Source organism: Phacochoerus africanus, chromosome 16, assembly GCF_016906955.1.
Source record: "Phacochoerus africanus isolate WHEZ1 chromosome 16, ROS_Pafr_v1, whole genome shotgun sequence".
Lineage (NCBI taxonomy): Eukaryota > Metazoa > Chordata > Mammalia > Artiodactyla > Suidae > Phacochoerus > Phacochoerus africanus.
Genome location: NC_062559.1, coordinates 7,993,496 through 8,013,781, shown reverse-complemented (window position 1 = coordinate 8,013,781; position 20,286 = coordinate 7,993,496). Strand labels below are relative to the sequence as shown.

The following is a 20,286-nucleotide window of genomic DNA, read 5'->3' as shown; positions in this document are numbered from 1 at the left end:
AGAACTCTTCTAAGGGAGAGCAAAAATAGGGACAGTAGAGTTTCCTTTACTCCATCTTGCAAGGTCAACTGTTGAAACTGACAAAGTCAGAGGATGGCACCAAACAGATGGACTCTTGATCAGAATCAATACCCTGTGTGGTACAGGGGCAGCAGCAACAACAATTCAGTGGACTGGCAAGACTTCATGGCAGCGGGAACTAGGATTGACCATTTGGGTTGATAAGCGACCATGGATTTACTTGAGGGTGGTTATTTGAGAAAGGAAATCTCTTTCTCTGATGGAATATTGTGAGATTATCCTGTGGAAAAAATATTTTCCTATCACAGCTTTCATCCAGATTCCTAAAATTTCTAATTTCTTAACCTGCAATTCCCAGAGGAAATGACTTTAAAAATAGACCGTGACATTCTATACAAAATTATAAATCTGCACTAATAATTATTCAGCATTATGAATCAAGCATTGAAAACTCTCCTGACTTTTGTGATATTACCAGATGCTGTAGCATATGGACTCCAGAGGAGATGAGATTTACTGATTGGAGTGTTGGAGGGATGGCAAATGAATATTTACAAAAAAGATGTTATTTTGTAGCACAAGCCCATGAAGGCTAATGCTGCCTCTCGAGCTCTATTATTAGGTATGTGCACATTTAAATGTATGTATTGCAGGAAACCTTTCAAGATGTTTTATGAGAAAACCTAGAAATTGAAAGCGACCTGATGTTTCCTCTCATCTTCACAATTAAACTCCTGAAAGGACTGTCAGTTTTCACCACCTCTCCCTGCTCCCCTTCCAATTACTGCTCACTCCCTCCAACCTAAATTCCACCACAACCACATCACCCAGGAGTGACCCCCACTCAGTAGATTAAATGAACACCTTTGGTCTTTATATTGCCTGGTCTTACAATAGGGGCTCACACAGTCCTGTGTTACATGCTTCTTCTCTTGGCCTCCATGATTTCACATTCTCCTGGTTTTCCTTCTTTCTCCTGGCCTCTCCTTTTATTTACTTATGCTCTGCCTATTCCTCGAATTCTGTACCTTTCCCTCTTCTCCCACTCTCGTGATCTCCGCCACTGTGTTCATGAAGGTGATTTCCAAGTCCAAGTCCAAATCTCTGCTGAGCTTCAGATCTGTGCAGCTTCTGACTAGCTTCACTCTTCACTGAGATGCTTCACGGACGACCCAGCACCAACCCGCCCCCAAGTGTATTAATTACCGTCTTCTGCTAAAGCATGTTCATCCTCTTAAGTTCTTACGTCTGAATAGGAAGGTCATCTATTCAGTTGCCCAAATCATAAAGTAAAGGTATTATCCTTGGCTTCCCTCTCTCCCCTCCTTCCCATCCAGTCAAACTCCAAGTCATGAATGATGATTCTGTCTCCCCAGTGACCATGAAACCTGTCTTCTCTTCCACGTTCTCACTGCCACCCCATAACCAGTCACCACCTGCTCTCTCCTTGATCTTCTCAACAATCTATAAAGAAAGCTCTCTGCCATAATCTTGCTTTAAGTTCTCCACTCTACATTCAGAATGATCTTTCTAAAATGAACATTTGATTATATTGTTTCCAGATAAAATACTTTAATAACTTTCCATTGCTCTTAGGATTAAGTTTTGGGCTCCTTAACACGGTCTATGCATCTTGCAGGTTCATTTTTTTCAGCAGATGTTAGTGAGTACTTACCAGATGCTCTACTAGGCGCTTAGGAAATATGTTCTGGGCTTTCTATACATCTTATGCTACCACATCTGCATCTGCTAGCACCCTAGCAAGTCTGCTAGCAACTCTGAACTTCTAGATCTTCATATACCCTCTTTCGGACCCAAGTCTCCACATGTTCACCTGACATGATTTATTGAACATTTAGTACATATAAAGCCCTGGTAGAACCACTTCCCCTTTCTCAAGCACATATACATTCTGTATACTCTCCTTAAATACATAAATGCTGATTCATCCTTTGGGAATCAGGTTCAATGTTACTACTCTCAAGAAAATTTTCCTGCCCATTCTCCCTCCCTGCCCTGTTCTCCCTGCCTGCCCCAATTAGGTTTTCATTCAGAGTATAGAGAACACTGATTGTATAAAAAGAATATGACCTAATATCATGAAGTGGAAAAATAAATGCTTCAATATTTAATTGCTGATTTGAAAAGATCGGTGGGGTGGGCGTGGGGAGTCCCATTGTGGCTCACTGGGTTAAGGACCCGACGTTGTCTCTGTGAGGATGCAGTTTTGATTCCTGGCCTGGCTCAGTGGGTGAAAGATTCGGCATTGCTATAAGCTGTGGCATAGGTTGCAGATGTGGCTTGGATCTGGTGTTGTCATAGCTGTGGCTGTGGCCACAGCTGCAGCTCTGATTCTACCTCTGGCCTGGGGACTTCAATATGCAGCAGCAGGTGAGGCCCTAAAAAGAAAAAAAAAGATCAGTGGGGGAAAGAGGGTCTCAGAGTTTCCAGAAGAAGAATGAGAATATTTGAAAATACTACTAAAATATTAATTTAAAATTCATAGAAAAAGGAAAAAAGAAATAAATGTGATTAGAGGAGAGAGATGTGATGTTAGATCTAGCAGATCATTTACATGTGCTATAGTTTGCGAAAGAGAAAACACGAAAACTTAATAAACATTAACAGTAGCAATAATCAAACAAATTGTCGAACAAAATGTAGCTGAAAAAGCTGAAAATTAGGCAAAATCAATGAAAAGAGATTCATACCTGGATAATTCTGATGATTCTTTAAATTTAAAAAAATAAGAAGTTCCTTCTTTGCAGAACAGATGCTGACTGACTCACAGACATTGAAAAACTTATGGTCTCCAGAGGAGACAGTTTGAGGGGTGGGGGGGTGTGCTTGGGTTGTGGGATGGAAATCCTGTGAAGTTGGATTGTGATGATCATTATACAACTACAGATGTGATAAATTCATTTCAGTAATAAAAAAAAAAAAAAAAGGAAATTCCCGTTGTGGCTTGGTTGCAATGAACTCAACTAGAATCCATGAGGACTTGGGTCCGATCCCTGGCCTCACTCAGTGGATTAAGGATCCAAAATTGCTCTGAGCTGTGGTGTAGGTCACAAACACAATTTGGAATCCTCTGTTGCTGTGGCTGTGGTGTAAACCAGCAGCTACAGCTCTGATTCGACCCCTCACCTGGGAACTTCCATATGCCATTGTGGGTGCAGCCCTAAAAAGACAATAAATAAATAAATAAATAAATAAATAAATAAATAAATAAAAAAAAATAAACATATATACATATATATGTGTGTGTATATATATGTGTGTGTGTATATATATATATATATATATGTATATTCTAGAGGATTCTAGGTAGAAAAACCTAGGAAGGAAGTAGAATTCTAGTTTTTAAAATTTAAAAAAAATTTTAAAAATTCTGCATCCCAGAACGCAATAAATTTACATTTAAAGTTCTGATGAAGAAACATTGTGATTTAGGAACTAATAAAAATTGCTTATGGGCTGTGGCTGTTGGAATGCTGCCCAAGCCCCACTCTCTCCATCCTGGGAGCTCTCAGAGCCTCTCTGTGTTCTCCAGGCTAGAGGCCTAACCTATAGGAAGCCTAGTGGGAGGAAAGAGTCTAGCCTTCTCTCTAGTTTGGAAACTCGGCAACTTTCACAATAATTCCGCAGGGCTCTGTGCTTGTTCTATGTCCCCTCGATAGAAAAATGACACCAGTATGTAATAGTCCATCATTATATTCTGGATTATTCAACCTAAATAGTACCTTCTTAGGAGTTTATCTCATGGTTCTTTCTCTCAGTTCCTCTTTTCTGCTCAAACAAAACATACACTCTCATATTCCATTGGAGAGCTATTGCACATTGGTAGCAGAGGTTTCAAACTGGTGGCCCACAAATTGCAGCTGTATTTTGTTTGATCTGTTAAACAAAGAAGTTTGAATCAACATTTTGAGCTTTTAGAGATTTCAGTAGCTATCCAGGCATCTTATAGATCAGACACTAACTACTGAGAACACGTTCCTGCAGGGCAGCAGTCAGCTGGAGCAGGGTCAGGGCTTGCCCGCCTGATCAGCCTCCAACCTCACCATCTCACTGGCAGGAATCCAGCTATTATCATGCTTACCTGCTTTTTTTTTTTTTTTTTTCTTAGAGTAGAGCAAGAGTTGTTTAAAAGCATGCCTTTATAGAAGGAAGGAAAACAGAAGGTAGAATGAAGACTGTACATGCTTCCAGAAAAATGGGAGAGAACATTTCTCTTTGCAAAACGTAAGTAATATTTTATGGATTGAAAATGCAAAATACGTCTTTACCAGAAATAAAACTTAAGATACAGTTGTGAAAGAAATTAAAGAATAACTGTTATAGAGAAAAGATACATGATGAGAACAATTAACTGAAAGAAAAAACTAAAGTTTCCATGATTAATTTTTGAATGCAAATAAAATGTTTCCCAGATGCTTTTGTGAAAAAGTAGCCGTTAAAGCCTTTACTGAAATTGAATTTCTGAAAGGATTGTTTATGGAGTGAAGGAGAAGTTATGTGACTTCAACAGAATCAAACATTCACAAATATATTATAGCCAGAGATACTGTTGCTTAGATTACTGGCTATCAGTTTGCTAGAGAGGAATTAAATCATCTACGGCGTTTTGTAATTGCAGCAGCTGAAAGCAAGGGAATAAATAATAATTCCAAGTAACTAGCTATATTTACCTGTGGTATTGATTGAAAAGTTTGTGCAACCAATGTATTTATTGAATGGCACCCATGATCTACAACATCAAGGAATGATCTGTATCTGTGTACTAAGAAAAGCTTTGATATTTTACTACAGAAAGGTCAAATTAGTAAGTGTGACTGGGGGAAATTCCATGATGGTACATGTTAAAGTTAGACTCATTACTGAATCCAAACCACGTGTGGCAACATTTTGCAATGGCAAGAAACTGAAGCCTGCTCATTGCATCATTCATCAGGAAACCCACTGTGCTAAAAATCTTCATGGATGTGGTAATTAAATTTGTGTACCAAACACCCTTGAAAGGTCTGGAACTATGGAAAGGCAGGGTTCTGCATGACTTGGAGTCATAACATAATAATAGTGTGTTGTACTCCGTGCATCTACTAAGAAACCTTGGAAATTAACAAAGGAACACACACACTAAGATTTAAAATATACCATATATCATTAACTCTGAGAAACATGTTCTTTTTCACAGTATGACATCTCTGGATTTAGGATGTATCATAGTCAATAAGAAAACCTTAATAGGCAACTTTTAATTTTTCTTACTTAGTGATGAATAAAACAAGGAAGTATTCTACAATTGATGCTGTTTTTAAGAGACTGTGAAAGATGATGGGTAAGAAAATACCACATAAATTTAAAAAAGAAAATTTGAAAAAGAGAAGATTGCAAATTTAAGGCCTTAAAGTTTTAAACTTCAACAAAATAGATAAATTACTAATCAAATATAACTTACCAAAATTGACTGAAGACATAGAAAATCTAGTCCTTGCTCACAGATGGCCCTAACATTTTGGAAAGTTGTAAAGTAGAAGTTGCAAGAAAATAGTCTTTTAAATGTGGTCATTTCTGTGTTAAGATTGAGTGTGAAATCATTTTTGAGGAACACTATTCCTTGGCTTTAGAAAAACTTTTGGATTGGCCACATACACAATTGTGAAGGTACGACCCGCAAATTTTGTGGTGGTGACTGATGCAAAGAGCGAATTTACTGCAGTGGAGGTACAGTAAGTCACAAATTTCATCATTTTCTTCGGTGATGGATATTTTGTATAATTCTACCAGAGTTATATCTCAGAGACCTTTCTCCCTCCTTTTGAGTGAAGAAGTACATCTTTGCTTTATATGTTTTTATAGCATTGTAGCTTATAAACCAGTGGTTTACAAAGTCAAATACCTATAGGTACTTGACAATTAATATAATGAGTGAAGTTGAACAAGCATGAGAAAAACACTCACCAGAACTACATGAAGCTTTTAATTTTTGCTCAAACACACAGCATAAAGGTGTGATATTGGAGATATTTTTTATTTTTATTTTTTTGTTTTTTAGGACTGCATCTGTGACATATGGAAGTTCCCAGGCTGGGGGGTTCAATCAGAGCTGCAGCTGCTGGCCTACACCACAGCCACAGCAACGCAGGATCTGAGCCATGTCTGTGAGCTAGTCCACAGCTTACCTCAATGCCAGATCCTTTAACCCACTGAGCGAGGCCAGGAATAAAACCTGAGTCCTCATGGATGCTAGTTGAGCTCTTTATTGCTGTACGGCTGAGCCACAATAGGAACTGAAGACAATATTTTAAGTTCATTGAAAAAATACAAATTGCAAGTTAGAAATGTTTGTTACATGTTATTGATTTGGAACTAAAAACTTGATACTTTCGTGGATTGCAATTTCAGGTTAATATTGTACATTGAGATGTAAAATGCAGAATTTACCCTGAATCCTTTTATTTATTTTTATTTTTTTATTACTCAATGAATTTATTACATTTATAGTTGTACAATGATTATCACAATCCAATTTTATAGGATTTCCATCCCCCAACCCCAGCGTGTCCCCTCACCCCCCGAACTGTCTCCTTTGGAAATCATAAGTTTTTCAAAGTCTGTGAGTCAGTATCTGTTCTGGAAAGAAGTTCAGTCTGTCCTTTTTTCAGATTCCACATGTCAGTGAAAGCATTTGATGTTGGTGTCTCATTGTCTGACTGACTTCACTTAGCATGATAATTTCTATGTCCATCCATGTTGCTAAAAATGCTGGTATTTCGTTCCTTTTAGTGGCTGAGTAATATTCCATTGTGTATATGTACCACATCTTCTGGATCCACTCCTCTGTCAATGGACATTTAGGTTGTTTCCATGTCTTGGCTATTGTAAATAGTGCTGCAATGAACATTGGAGTACATGTGTCTTTGCAAGTCATGATTTTCTCTGAATAGATGCCCAGGAGGGGATTTCTGGATCAAATGGTAATTCTACTTTTAGTTTTCCGAGGAATCTCCATACCTCTTTCCACAGTGGTTGCACCAATTTACAATCTCACCAGCAGTGTAATAGGGTTCCTTTTTCTCCACACCCTCTCCAGCACTTATTGTTTGTAGACTTTTTGACGAGGTGTAAGGTGGTACCTCATCATGGTTTTGATTTGCATGTCTCTAATGATGAGTGGTGTTGAACATCTTTTCATGTGTTTTTTGGCCATCTGTATGTCTTCTTTGGATAATTGTGTGTTTAGATCTTCTGCCCATTTTTTTATTTGTTTTTTCATTTGTTTTTTTGGTATGGAGCTGCAGAAGGTGTTTGTAAATTTTGGAGATTAATCCCTTGTCAGTTGATTCATTTGCAAAGATTTTCTCCCATTCTGTGGGTTTTTTCATTTTGTTTAGGGTTTCCTTTGCTCTGCAGAAACTTTTAAGTTTAATTAGGTCCCATTTGTTTATTTTTGTTTTTACTGTCTAAGAGGTAGATCTGAGAAGATGTTGCTGTCATTTACATCAGAGAGTGTTTGGCTTATGTTTTCCTCTTAAGAATTTTCTAGTGTCTGGTCTTATGTCTAGGTCTTTAATCCATATTGAGTTTATTTTTGTGTATGGTGTTAGGGAATGTTCTAATTTCATTCTTTTCCATGTGGCTGTCCAATTTTCCCAGCACCACTTATTGAAGGGGCTGTCTTTTCTCCATTGTATATTCTTGCCTCCTTTGTCATAAATTAGTTGGCTGTAGGTGCATGGGTTTAATTCTGGGCTTTCTATCCTTTTCCACTGATCTATCTTTCTGTCTTTGTGCCAGTACCGTACAGTTTTGATGATTGTTGCTTTGTGGTATGGTTGAAAGACCCTGAATCCTTTTAACTAGAAGCCATATTTAATTGCCTTCTGCTTCATAAGGGAAAATAGTTCTTTTTAAGTATAGATTATTCTAAATATGAGTAGAACGCTTGTCTAATAATTTTGAAATTGGCAAGCATATATTAGCAATTAATTTTTTATAATCTTAGAAATTTATGTCATGTCATCTGTTTCATTTCTGAAAACTGATTTTGGCATAGAATATGAACTAGATTATTTAGTGCTAAACAAATTTTCCCCAGTTAGACTTTTTGTCAAACAGGGTGTCTGACAAACTCATAGTTGTGTACCTCCATGTGAATGTCCCAGCAAAGATGTATTGAAAATGCTTAAGTGACATGTAATGACAAGTCTTTGATGCAATCTTTCAAAAACTGTATCATATAATATTTTACATGTACAAAAAAGAATAAAGAATACTATAATGAACACCCATCTCCTAGTCCAAGAAATGAAACATTGCAGTATAACTGAAACTCCTTTGTACTACTCACAAATCACATACCCACCTTCCACCAGCAGTAACCACTCTCCTGAATTTGTTGTTTATCATTCTTGCACATTTCTTTATACTTTATCACACACCCATGTAACTCTAGATAATCGGCAGTGAAGTTTTGTAGGTATTTAGAGCCTACAGAAATGGTATCATGCTGTGTGAATCATTCATCTATTAATAGATGTTTTCATTTCAAATGTAGTCAGTATTGACAACATCGGGCATTGTGACCCCAGAACCCTCGTGCTTAACCACTGACTGTGCTATTCACTGACTGCATCACGAGTTGTCTCTCTGCAAATTTGTGTCCTAGAAGCAAAGAGTAATGGAGAAAAGTGTCTGTACCTTATATCCAAAGTCATTGCTCAAAGATCCCAATGGGTGAAAATAAAAGATACAAACTAATGAAGTGAAAAATCCCGGGTTTATATGAAACTAAACTCTGTGTATAAACAATTGCTCAAGTCCAGTGAACATTTAGATAAGCCTTAGAGGCACTCAGTATCGCCTCCTCCAGGGAACCCCCACCAGTTACTTCAGTAATCACTCTGAAGCTGGAACATTTGGTACTGATACCGGAAATCCTTAAAGTTTATAGATGGGCTTCTTGTGTTTCCTCTGGGATATGTGCATGTATATGCAAGCTTCCACTTACGAAGGTCTCCATTGCCTTTTTGCTCAAACTGGAAGATGCCCAGAGCACCTTTAGTCTGCACTTGAGAGGTGCTAGTCCAGCAAAACAGCAAAATAGATACTTTGTGATCTCTCATTCTTTTTCAGTTTCCCCTCCTTGCCCTTTTGGCATGGATATGCCTCAGGTACCTATAGAAAGCTGGCTAAATGATTAGGAGGAGAGATTATCTGTGATGAGAGAGATTGGGGGGCATTCTCCCCAAATAATTAAAAATGAGCTGTGTGTATTTAGGGCTCCTTTGTACAGAGAGCTGAGGGTTACTCCTCTATCAACATCTCCTCTCCCCTCACTCCTTTAAAAGCACGATGCCATCTCAGGTAGTATTTAAGACAGTAGCACCATTAATTAAAGAAATAAGCCTTCATTTAAATGTAATCATAAACAAGTTAAATATTCCCTGCAGACAAAGTAGACCAAGGGGAATAAAATGTATCATGAAAAAGCAGCCCTAATAATAACCCACTCTCTGGATCTCCTGTGATTGTTCATTGTTTTTGCATCATTAAAGTTAATCCTTCATTATTTGGATTTCCGATTGAGTCTGAGCAGGCCCATTCTAAGAATAATTCTCCCCCCCCCCTTTGTCATTAACTAACTGAGATGGTTATACCTTGTGTCTGCTCTTGGGCCTACTGGTTCCGTGTATGGGTTTTGTATTATGGTGTCACTGTATCATAGATCTTTTGGTCACAAGTCGAAGAACATCAATTGAAACTAAATGTAAGCAAAAGTATTAGTCCCACCTCTACACCTTTGTATGGCTCGTGGCATATGATGAAAGGTTACACAATGAAACCAAGGCAGACAGGGATACAGATGGACCTCTGGAATGTCAAGAGACAAAACTAGGTCTTGCTATATTCACCTCTTGTCTCTGCTCACTTCCTCCTGTGATAGGAAATATGGCAGGGAGCCTGAGAAGCTGCTGTATTTCATGTCTTACGCATTTTTCTGGGATCAAGTTAGAAAAACCCCAAAGGTAGACATTGATGGACCTAGAAAAGTTCATCGGTTTTGGTCAGGGCCAGGATCATGGTGAACATCCTAATGTAGAGCATGAGGAGCAGCTACCCCCAGGCGGGGGTGCTTGTCCTCAGGAGAAAGAATGCGCCAGGAAAGTGTGCGCGCTCACACACACACACACACACACACACACACACACCTGGTCTATCCCAGCCGTTCTGATTACTGCTTGCTCCTGCCAGAACTGTATGATCTCCAACCTTGCCCACGATTTCCCTTTACCTTTCTAACCCAATTCAAAATTCACTTCTTCCAGACTAGTTCTTCTTCTCATGGCCACAAGTCTATTTCTAGTTCTGTCCTCTGATCTGAAATTTAGTTCTTCATTTTCAAGACTTTGCCCGTGTTTTCCAACTAGATGACATGACGTCAATTCAGCTGCACATAAGTTCCAAACCACATTTACCATTTTCCTCAAACTCAATCCAACTTCCTTTTCCAACTTCTTTATTTTTGTTAGTAATTATATCATATTACCACATACACACGGAAAGCCTCCTTGATTCATTCTTCTCTGTCACACAGCATATCAAGATGCTAGTTGATGATGCTTTTCAAAAGCTCTGATAATGTATTTCACTTTCTCCCTTCCCATTACCTCCACCCTACTTTAAATATTTCACTGAACTTGGAGTGCACATGGCTCCTCCCCTTCAAATCAATATTAGAAAACACTATCAGGCAAAACTTTATAAACCCATTGCTGTGATCATATCATTTTCCTATTTAAGATTCTACTATAACCATTAACATGAACAGGGATTAGCTCTTGAGCTGGCTTTGCAATCTGACCTTGACCTACCTGTACAGAACATACTATGCTTATTCCCACCTGTACACCTTTGTTTATGCCATTTCACTTAAATTACAATCTGAACTCTGGTCTCACATTTTATTTATGCCAAGAATTTTGACACTCAGTTACACACAGCCTTTTACACCACTTAAATGTACCCTGTATGATGGTGTGTATCCCCCAAGCAAATGAAAGATTCTGCACTAAACAGAAAGTGTTTTATTATTCTTTGCATCACTCTGAGGTATTAACTTGAAATCTTTAAGTTTACTCAATTGCAACTCCACTGCTGTTCTGGATCTCTCCTTCTCCAAGGAATTTATTACAAAATGCACAGGATAATAAGGTTCAAGAGAGAAACACACTGATAAACTTTTTTTTTGTCTTTTTGTCTTTTTGCCTCCTGTGGCATATGGAGGTTCCCAGGCTAGGGGTCCAATTGGAGCTGTAGCTGCTGGCCTACACTAGAGCCACAGCAACTTGGGATCCGAGCCACATCTGCGACCTACACCACAGCACACGGCAACGCCAGATCCTTAACCCAGTGATCAAGGCCAGGGATAGAACCTGCAACCTCATGGTTCCTAGTCGGATTCACTAACCACTGAACCATGACGGGAACTCCTCCACACACTGATAAATTTTTTATTAAGAAAACAAAAAAAGAGAGAAAACTTTAAAGAGGCTCACCTTAAAGAAAAGACAAGTTTCAAATGGCACTGCAGTCCACCTCAGAGTATTCCCATACAGATTGATTTGGTCTCAGATAGAGGGGTGATCCTGGCAGAGGGCAGCCTATACAAAGTTCATCGAGTCTAGGTGTCCTGAGGTACTGAATTGTGTGGATGCAGAGTACTTAATTATTGGGGGCATAGTCACAGATGGGCACCCTAAAAAGTCCAGTATTAATTGCTGTATTAAAACAAGTGTCAAGGTGAGACTAGAGGTATATGAGTTTGTGTTCAGGAGTATGGTGTATCCCCAGTCTCAGATAATGGGTAAATTATAAGAATAAACAATCTCTGATGTCCTCTCAGGCCAGGCATTCAATTAGGAATCCAAAATATGGTCTCATGAAATAATGTTTTCCTTCTAAGATCAGGAATGAGGAAGGATGTATATACTCACATTCCTTCTAATCAAGACTTTACTCGAAGATACATGTGCCTGTAAGTTCATAGCAGCACTATATTCATAGTAGCCAAGATATGGAGGCAAGCTAGGTGTCCATCGACAGATGAATGGATTAAGAAGATGTGGTACATATATGCAAAGGAATAGTACTCAACCATAAAAAAGAATGAAATAAGGCCATTTTCAGCAACATGGATGCAACTAGAGACTCTCATACTAAGTGAGGGAAGTCAGAAAGAGAAAGACAAATACCATATGATATCGCTTATATGTGGAATCTAAAACATGGCACAAATGAACCTATCTACGAAACAGAAACAAACTTATAGACATAGAAAACAGACTTGTGGTTGCCAAGGGGGTCAAGGGAGGGAGTGGGATGGACTGGGAGCTTGGGGTTAGTAGATGCAAACTGTTACATTTTGTAATAGTTTTGAATAGAGAAGAAATGAGCTCCTAGTGTATAGCACAGGGAACTATATCTAGTCTCTTGGGATAGGCCATAATGGAAGATAATATAAGCAAGGGAATGTATGTATATGTGTGGCTGGGTCGCTTACTCACAGCAGAAATTGGCACAACATTGTAAATCAATTATACTTTAATTAAAAAAGAAGAAAAAAAAGTATAAAAAGATTTTGCTGAAGATCCCAGCCAGTGAAATAAGGTAAATAAAAAAAAAATATACAAGGCATAAAGATTGAAAAGGAAGATATTTGCTGATGACATGATTGAGTATAAAATTTCAAAGAACCTACAAATAACTATTAGCATTATTAAATTAATATAGGAAAGTGACAGATACATGGTTAATGTACCACCATTTTACAAATTAGCAGGAAACAATTGCAATATGAAAATTGAAATAGCCTGTATATAGTAACATTATAAAATGTTTAATACTTCATGATAAAATTTTATAAATTTTATCATAAAAAATTTGTCATAAAAAAGACATGCAAAACCTCTACACCAAAAATGATAGAATATTGCTGAGAGAAATTATAAAACAAATAAGTCAAGCAATATATCATGTTCATAGACTGTCAAACTGAATTTTTTTCCATTATAGGTTATTACAAGATATTGAATATAGTTTCCTGTGCTGTACTAGTAGGACTTTGTTGTTTATCTATTTTATGTGCAGTTGTTTGTATCTGCTAATCCCATACTCCTAATTTATCCCTCTTCACCTCTTTCTCCTTTGATTACCATAAGCTTAATTTCTATATCTATGAGTCCGTTTCTATTTTATATTGTAAACAATTCATTTGTATCATTTTTTTAGATTCTACATATAAATGATATCATGATATTTGTTTGTCTAACTTAGTATAATCTCTAGATCCATCCATGTTGTTGGAAATGGCATTGGTTCATTCTTTTTTATGGCTGAGTAATATTCCATTGTGTGTGTGTGTGTGTGTGTGTGTCTGTGTGTGTGTGTGTGTGTCTGTGTGTGTGTGTGCGCGCGTACGCGTGCCACATCTTCTTTATACATCCATATCTTTATCGATGGACACCTAGGTTGCTTCCATGTCTTGGCTACTGTAAACATTGCTACTCTGAACACTGGGGTGTATGTATCTTTTCAAATTAGAGTTTTTGTCTTTTCTGGATATATATCCTAGAGTAGGATTTCTGGATCGTATGGTAACTCTATTTTTAGTTTTTTATAGACTGAATATTTTTAAGATCTGTGTGTGTGTGTATACACACATATATTAAGAACATATACACACAAATACTACAAAAAAACTTCTACAGTGATACAATAAAAGACACCTCAAGGAGTTTTCTTGTGGTTCAGTGGGTTAACGTTCTGGCCTTGTTGACTGCAGAAGCTTGGGTGGCTGCTTTGGCATGGCTTTGATCTCTGTCCCAGGAATTTCCATATGCCATGGTTGTGGCCAATTAAATAAGGGGAAAACAAATCAAATAGTTACTTGATAATAGAAGATGTTCAAATGTCTGTGAAGGATGGGAAAGGGTACTCCATGTCACTAGTTGTTAGAGAAATGCAAATTAAAACCCAAGTGAGGTATTGTACACCTCCACTTAGAATGGCCAGATTTAAAAAGACTGATGATACCAAATGTTGGTGAAAATGTAGACCTCTCCTACATTGTTGACGGGAGCATAAAATGCTGGGATCACTCTGGAAAACTCTTTAGCAGCTTCTTATAACGTTAAATGTACATCAACTTCATGACACAGTAATTCCACTCCTAGTATCTATCTAAGAGAAATGAAAATTGTGGCCAAAAAAAGATGAATTTAAGAATGTTTATTCATCACAGTGCCAAATCATCAACAATGCAACTATTCATCAAAAGTGGATAAACAAGTTATGACTCACATACTATTAAGGATGAATGTCAAAAGCATTATCTTGAAGTAGCAGAATCAAGAGTCTATACCATTTGATTTTCCAGACAGGAATAGGCAAGATTAATCTATGGGAAGAAATAATCTACAGAAAGAAATTTGTACAGTGGTTGCTCGTGGTGGGTGGACATTTGTGGAAGAGGAATACTGGAACCTTCTCTGCTGATGGAAATATTGTATATCATATTTGGTATATAATATGGTTATATGTACATATACTTATCACATCTTACCAAGCTGTACATTTAACATCTATGCATGTTGTTGTGTGTCAATTTTGCCTAAAAATGAAAAAAATTCTGTAAACAAATACTAAACTCCAGTTATTTTGCTTTTTGCAGTGTTAAAGGATAGCAATTCCAAAACCACTTTCTCTGTATTCTAGGCATCAGTAAATGAGAAAATATATTAAGCATAAATAGAGGATATTTCTCATGGTTAGAGAAAGGAGTTACAAATATATAAAAGGGGAAAACTAAAGTGAACCCTATATTTGGGGATTGGAACTGGGGACAGAGGAATGGGGAAAAATGTGAAAAATGAATAGATCTGGGGCGTTTCCTTCGTGGCTCAATGGTTAACGACTAGGAACTATGACGATGCGGGTTGGATCCCTGGCCTCTCTCAGTGGGTTAAGGATCTGGCATTGACGTGAGCTGTGGGTAGGTCGCAGATGTGACTCAGATCTGGCATTGCTATAGCTGTGGCATAGGCTGACAGCTGTAGCTCTGATTCAACCCCTAGTCTGAGAAATTCCACATGCCACAGGTGTGGCCCTAAAAAAAAAAAAAAAAAGTAAATCTGGATAAAAGGTATATGGAAATTCTTGCACCTTTTCTATAAATTTGAAATTACATCAAAATACAATGTTAAGAATACAGCTATGGAGGCAGTTCCCCTTGTGGCCCAGCAGAAACAAAACTGACTAGTATCCATGAGGAATTGGGTTTGACCTTTGACCTCGCTCAGTAGGTTAAAGATCTGGCGTTGTCATGAGCTGTGGTATAGGTCACAGATGTGGCTTGGATCCCACGTTGCTCTGGCTGTGGTGTAGGCTGGCAGCTGTAGCTCCAATTCGACCCTTAGCCTGGTAACTTCCATATGCTGCAGGTGTGGCCCTAAAAAGCAAAATGAATAAATAAATAAAAATAAAAAATAAAGCCGTGGAGAGCAATAAGATGTAATGGATACCTGTCCAGAGAAGAGTTTATGCAAAAATAAGAGAGAAAATTAAGAAGGGATGTCCTTTATTTGCTTTTACGATCATATTCCTCCAAGTTTTCCGGGAAAAGGTGGAATTAAAAAGTCACCATACAGTCCAGTTGGAGGGTCCTATCATCCAGCTCAAGATAAACAGTATCTAGAACAGTAGTTCCCAACATTGATTGCACCCTGGAATTACCCAGAGAGCTTTTTAGAAAATGATGCCAGGGCTCTACCACCATAGATTTGATTTAATCAGCCTCGTATGTGGCCCAGGCGTTGATACTTTAAAAGCTCTTCAGGCAAAGTTTAATGTGCAGCCATGAGTGGCTTCCACTGTCTTTGGGGAAAACCAAAGACAACTTTGGTGTCAACCAAGGAAGGGAAACCAGATGAAGGTGCAAATTGGAGGTGACACAAAGGGTAATTTGTTTGGGAAAACTGAGAAGAGGGATTGGATTTCTCAAGAACACGGTTTACAAGGAGGAAGCATGGCTTTATCAGCACCCACAGCCAGCAGAACCAGGGGCTGCAGTGATGACCAGCTATGCCTCTGAAGCCCACGAAGATCTGTGTCTGGTGTACCTTTTTTTCTACCGAGTCTTTTAGGATCAGATTTGAGGGAAGCTTTTCTGGTTAGGTTCCTGTGCAGGCAGAGAATGCTGGTCTCTACGAACCTACCTTTTAATGAGGTTATTTGGGCAAGTTCCCCATCCAGACCAACCAATGCTTGATACCAGGCAAAGCGCTGCCTTCCAGAGTAAGTGCAGTAGAGCTGGAAGGCACCCAGAGGGTTTGGCATCCAGGCCACCCACTGAGCAACGATCCACCTCTCTCTTTTTCTCACTACGAAGTAGGTTGAATGCACATTTCTAAGGAAGTGCATTTTCAGACAACATGACCCATGCTCTGATTCCTGCAGGAGTTTCAGTGTAGTGCCTCTTAAAGCTGAAGCAATGACATTGTTTTTCCAAGGTGTCTTTTCCTACCTCGCATTTCCATGAAAACTGCAGAGCTTGAGGAGGCTAACGTAATTGCCCTCATAGTGAATATGTTGAAATAGCAGTTTTATGAAATAGTCATGTGAAAAGCCAGCCAGTCATGCTGTCTTGGGATTTAGATGTTATTTCATAAAAGGTGAGTTCTCATAGTTTGGCCCATAACCAGCATGAACAGCCTTGCTAGTATACAAAGCATTTACCCTGAGTACTTCACTTCTCTATTTTGTTCATTTTATCAAGACAGACCTAGGCAATCAATGCCATTCTACTTGTGTACACTGTGTATAGGTCTTTATTTTATTCTGCTACAGTGAGTCCATTGATATAAAGTAGAGAGGCTCTCAGTTATATTTTACAAAAGAAATTAGAATGTTTCTTTCTTTTTTTTTTTTTGGCTGTGCCCATGGCATATAAAAGTTTCCAAGCCAGGGATCAAACCTGAGCTGCTGCGGTGACCATGCTGGATCTTTAACCCAGTGTGCCACAAGGGAACTCCCTGGAATGGGTGTCTGGAGGCTTTATGAACAGTCAGAGGCATAGTCACAAAGATCCCGTTTCGTGTCCGCTCTCAGCTCAGATCTGGTGTCCTGGGATCTGCCTTGCGGTCCACCCTTAGCCTCAGGCTTCTCTGAGCCCAGAGGAGAAGGGTCTCCACTGCTCTCCTCAGCTTGGCATTGCCGGCAATCAGGATGACTGCATGTCCCGAGGGACAGGCTGCCAGTATCCCTACACAGACCATTACCCCAATCTTGTTGTGCCAGAGCATCAGTAAAGGCACCGAGATTACGGCGGCACAGAAGGACACCATGTACAGGCAGAAAAAGGAGACGAGAGTTCTGAGCGCTTTCAAATGGGCCTCCAGGCTGGGATCCCGAGAGTCCCTGGTTTGGGCCCTCCTTGTCGTCATGTGCCTCGCCAGGGAGGCAATCAGCAGCCCGGAAGAAACCAGAAAAAGCAAGAAAGGAGGGATGGACCCCAGGCTGCAGAAGAGGAAGGAACGAGAGAAACGGAGGTTTGCAGTTTTCAAATTGAGCTCCGTATTGTTATTCATTGATAACCTAGTTGTGACTGAGAAGTGAGAGCTACTAAAAAAGTCCCATAAGCAAAGAAGAGTGCAGAGGCAGGAGAAAAGAACGGCACCCAAGAGCATCCGGGGTGTCTTCCTGGAGATCCAGCTGGCCAAGCAGAGCAGGAAGGTGCGAGAGAAACGGACAATCTTGGAGCAGTAGAAGAGACTAAGGCAGGTGGTGAACCACAGGCCAGCTTGATTTATGATCATCCAGAGCATGATGGTGGTTTGGTAGCTGAGACTCAGTGGGTCCTTCATCCTCTGGAAGTGGGTGAGCTGGACGGCATCCAGAAAGAGCACCCCGTGCAGGAACAGCCGCGTGAGGCTGAGGCTCAGCAGGACAAGGTCACAGTTGCTCAGTGGCTGCCTCCTCACCACGTCCCAGAAATTCACCGAGACAATGAAGGCATTGACTAAGATCCCTACTGCAAACTCCAGGACCGAAAAGAACAGAAATGCGTTCTTCATTTCACAGGAAACGGTTATGACGGGAGTCAGAGGCACCATGGTGTTCCTTCTCACCTGGGGAACCCCAGACTCACTTGTCACTCAGCAGAGAAGTGGACATTCTGGGCTACTTCCTTCACAAGGCCTCTGGCTCTTGCTCGTAATCTATCCCAAAGTGAGTGCATCAAAGGTTCTGACAGTAAACTTAGAAGGCTAGTGTTGCTGTAGAGTACCTGTTGGATACACACAAGGGCTCAGCGTTAGGGCAGAAGAGTGATGGTTCAGTGCTGTGGGTGGTGCAGAAGCTTTTGATAAACCCAGGTGTTTCTGTAACAACAGGTCCCCAGAGGGCCAGGGCCTGGCATCACAGATGCAAACAAGACAGGGTCTCAATTTCCAAGCCCAGTTTTGCATGCCCATCTGGACCCACATGAGTGGATGGGAGAGTAGGATTTGCTTATGGGTTTTAAGGAAAGTGGCAGCAGGCAAAGCATATATTCTGTGTGAACTGAGGTTTGAAATGGTGCCCCTTTCCATTTGCCTGCTTTCTGTCACCCCTTGGGAGACTCTTACCATGAACTGTTTTTAATATGGACAAGTGTGTGATTCCTCCCCTGTGCCAGGTGTATGACTGGTATGGCTGCCATCGCCAGAGATTGCAGTCAGCCATCATTATTGTGATTATCAGGCCAGGAACCATGCTCGGCAAGAGGAGTATTGATGAGAGCAAGACCTGGAGTTCCCTGGTGGCTCAGTGGGTTAAGGATCTGGCATTGTCACTGCTGTAGCTCAGGTCACTCATACAGATGATGGGTTCGATCCCTGGCCTGGGAATTTCTGGGTGCTGCAGAAGTGGCCAGAACACCCCAAACAAAAGCAGACAACATGAACAAGACAAGCATCTTGCTCTGAAGGGAGAGGGGAGAGGGAATATCATTGTGGAAGCCTTACAGTTGCTCTCTCTGCTCCGCACCCCCATACCACACTTTCTACAAAACAACGACAGTGATGTGGTTAATGCAAACCTGAGGTCATGTCATTGCTCTGGTCACACCTTTCAAGGCCTCCCACCTCCCTCACCATATCAGCTAAGCTTTCACAGTAGCCCAGAGGTCCCATGTGCAGAATCAGGGCCTCTGTCCCTTCTCAGCTGTCATCTGAGATACTTGCCTCCTCCTTCACTCCACTCCAGCCACCTGGGCCTCCTTCCTGTTCTGGGAACTCGCCAGGCCCCTCCCACCTCCGGACCATTGCACTTGCCATTCCAACCACCTCATGCTTTTCCCCACATGCTCCAGCATCTCGCTTTCTTCTCAGAAGGTCTCTTCTCAACATTTGCCTCATCATCTCTTGCCCACATCTTGGATGCTTCCTCTCATACCTGACCTGTTGTATATTTCTGCATATATGCAATTATTTTGCTTGTATCCACCCATGACTCAACATGTAAGTTTCATGGAGGCCCATAGCACTGTACTCGGGAACTGTTTTTGGAATGAATGAAATTTTTGCAAATGAAGCTTTTAGTAGTTTGTAACATGCCTGTGGATTATACATAGGACATTTCTTAGCAGTACTAATTTTTAACACTTTTGACATTCTTTTCTAACATAGCTGGCTGTAAATTCTGAAATCTAGCTTTCTCCCCTTTTAATAGTTCCAAAATTTCGGTGAGCTCTGGCTTTCCAGCATCTCTAGTTCTCCTTGATCTCTAAAGGAATATGAGCTGATTTCGCAATCCCTGCTGCAAGCTCTGTGAAAAGTCAGGCCAGCTGCTCAGTGGAGATGGGAGAACTGATCATTCGGAGACGAGGGGCTGTGTTACAATATTTTCCCTGATCCGGTGCTTCTTCTCCCTCTTGCAGATGCTTTAATTTTTCAGTTTTTCTATTATTATTTGCCTTCATGCTGCATTCACTGACTCACTTATTTTGTGTTATGAATGAAGATGAGAGGAAGGGGAGGGGTTGTATAATTGCTTTGCTATTTGTTGTGTGATAACATTTCATCCAAGGGGTGGAGCTCCCCCACCTCTCTTCATCTGCTTGGTCTGCCTCATGCTTCCCTGGCCTTTCTGCTAACTCCTAGCCTGACTGTGGGCAGTCTGCTCCCTCTGAGTGTGCCCAAGGGTCTGTGGAGCACAAACACCCCA

At 40.1% G+C, this 20,286-nt stretch overlaps 1 protein-coding gene across 1 annotated transcript; it reads right to left on the bottom strand.

Annotated features, from left to right (window-relative positions):
• Nucleotides 1-17,186: 17,186 nt before the first annotated feature.
• TAS2R38 (taste 2 receptor member 38) lies at nt 17,187-18,194 on the bottom strand. The gene has a single exon (XM_047763864.1). The coding sequence runs from the start codon at nt 18,192-18,194 to the stop codon at nt 17,187-17,189; it is 1,008 nt and encodes a 335-aa protein (XP_047619820.1).
• Between the last annotated feature and the right edge of the window lie 2,092 nt (nt 18,195-20,286).

Bases quoted from the DNA above. Each gene is read 5' to 3' on its own strand.
- TAS2R38 (XM_047763864.1), bottom strand. From the start codon at position 18,194: ATGGTGCCTCTGACTCCCGTCATAACCGTTTCCTGTGAAATGAAGAAC.